A 950-nucleotide genomic window follows, 5' to 3' on the forward strand; every position below is an offset into this window, starting at 1 on the left:
GTAGTACAGGCTTGTTTCCATTCCTGCTGATCCAGATTCTGTCAGATGTTCACACTATTTCTGCTCCGCTATGTTTCCTGCAGATTTACTGTCTTTATTCACATGTAGCTGCAGAATTTTACAACTTAACCATCTTATCTTATGACAGATATCTGGCCATTTGTTTCCCACTGCAGTACAACTCAGTAATGACAATGAAGAAGGTTGGTGCTCTGGTTGCAGCAGCATGGATAGCTGCATTTCTTGTAGTTTTAATCACAGTATCATTGAGTTGGACTCTGCAGCTTTGTGACAACATCATACACAAAGTTTACTGTGACAACTACTCTATTGTTAAACTGGCTTGCTCTGATATCACATTTAATAATATCTATGGCCTGCTAACTGCTACTGTTTTTGTTTATGTTCCGTTTACTTTAATTTTTTACACATATATGAAAATCTTTAAAGTGTGTTTCTCTGGATCCAAACAGACTCGACAGAAAACTGTCAGTACCTGCACACCTCACCTGGCCTCTCTCATCAACTTCTTATCTGGAGTTTGGTTTGAAGTTTTACAGAGTAGACTTAACATGAACAGTGTTCCTAATATTGTAAGAATTATTTTATCATTGTATTTTCTGACATGTCCACCACTTTTTAACCCTTTAATATATGGCCTGAAGTTGTCAAAAATACATAACTTGTGGAAAAGTTTATTATATATCAGATGGCGATAGAAGTATGTGTGTGTTTATGTGTGTGTGTGTGTGGGGGGACGCTTACAATTTTGACATCAGCGGAATGCTGCCCGTGGATTAGCTCTGGGATTAACTGACAGAGGAAAGGCAGAAAGAGCCACATTTGTTTTGAAATACAAGCTGCTAACCTGAAATGATGACATGGCRAAAGCAGTGATAAAACCATGGTCTAACCTATTTATTTATTTATTTATTTCCATCTTGGGAAAG

General features: G+C 37.4%; 1 protein-coding gene across 1 annotated transcript in view; it reads left to right on the forward strand.

Annotated features, from left to right (window-relative positions):
- Nucleotides 1-719, forward strand: part of LOC106535741 (olfactory receptor 1F12-like) — a 3,976-nt gene extending 3,257 nt beyond the window's left edge. The window contains exon 3 of the mRNA XM_014032815.1: nt 5-719. Within this exon, the coding sequence (XP_013888269.1) occupies nt 5-719 (715 nt within the window). The remainder of the gene's footprint in view (nt 1-4) is intronic.
- The last annotated feature ends 231 nt before the right edge of the window (nt 720-950 follow it).

The sequence above is a fragment of the Austrofundulus limnaeus genome, unplaced genomic scaffold, assembly GCF_001266775.1.
Source record: "Austrofundulus limnaeus strain Quisiro unplaced genomic scaffold, Austrofundulus_limnaeus-1.0 Scaffold1547, whole genome shotgun sequence".
NCBI classification, from domain to species: Eukaryota; Metazoa; Chordata; class Actinopteri; order Cyprinodontiformes; family Rivulidae; genus Austrofundulus; species Austrofundulus limnaeus.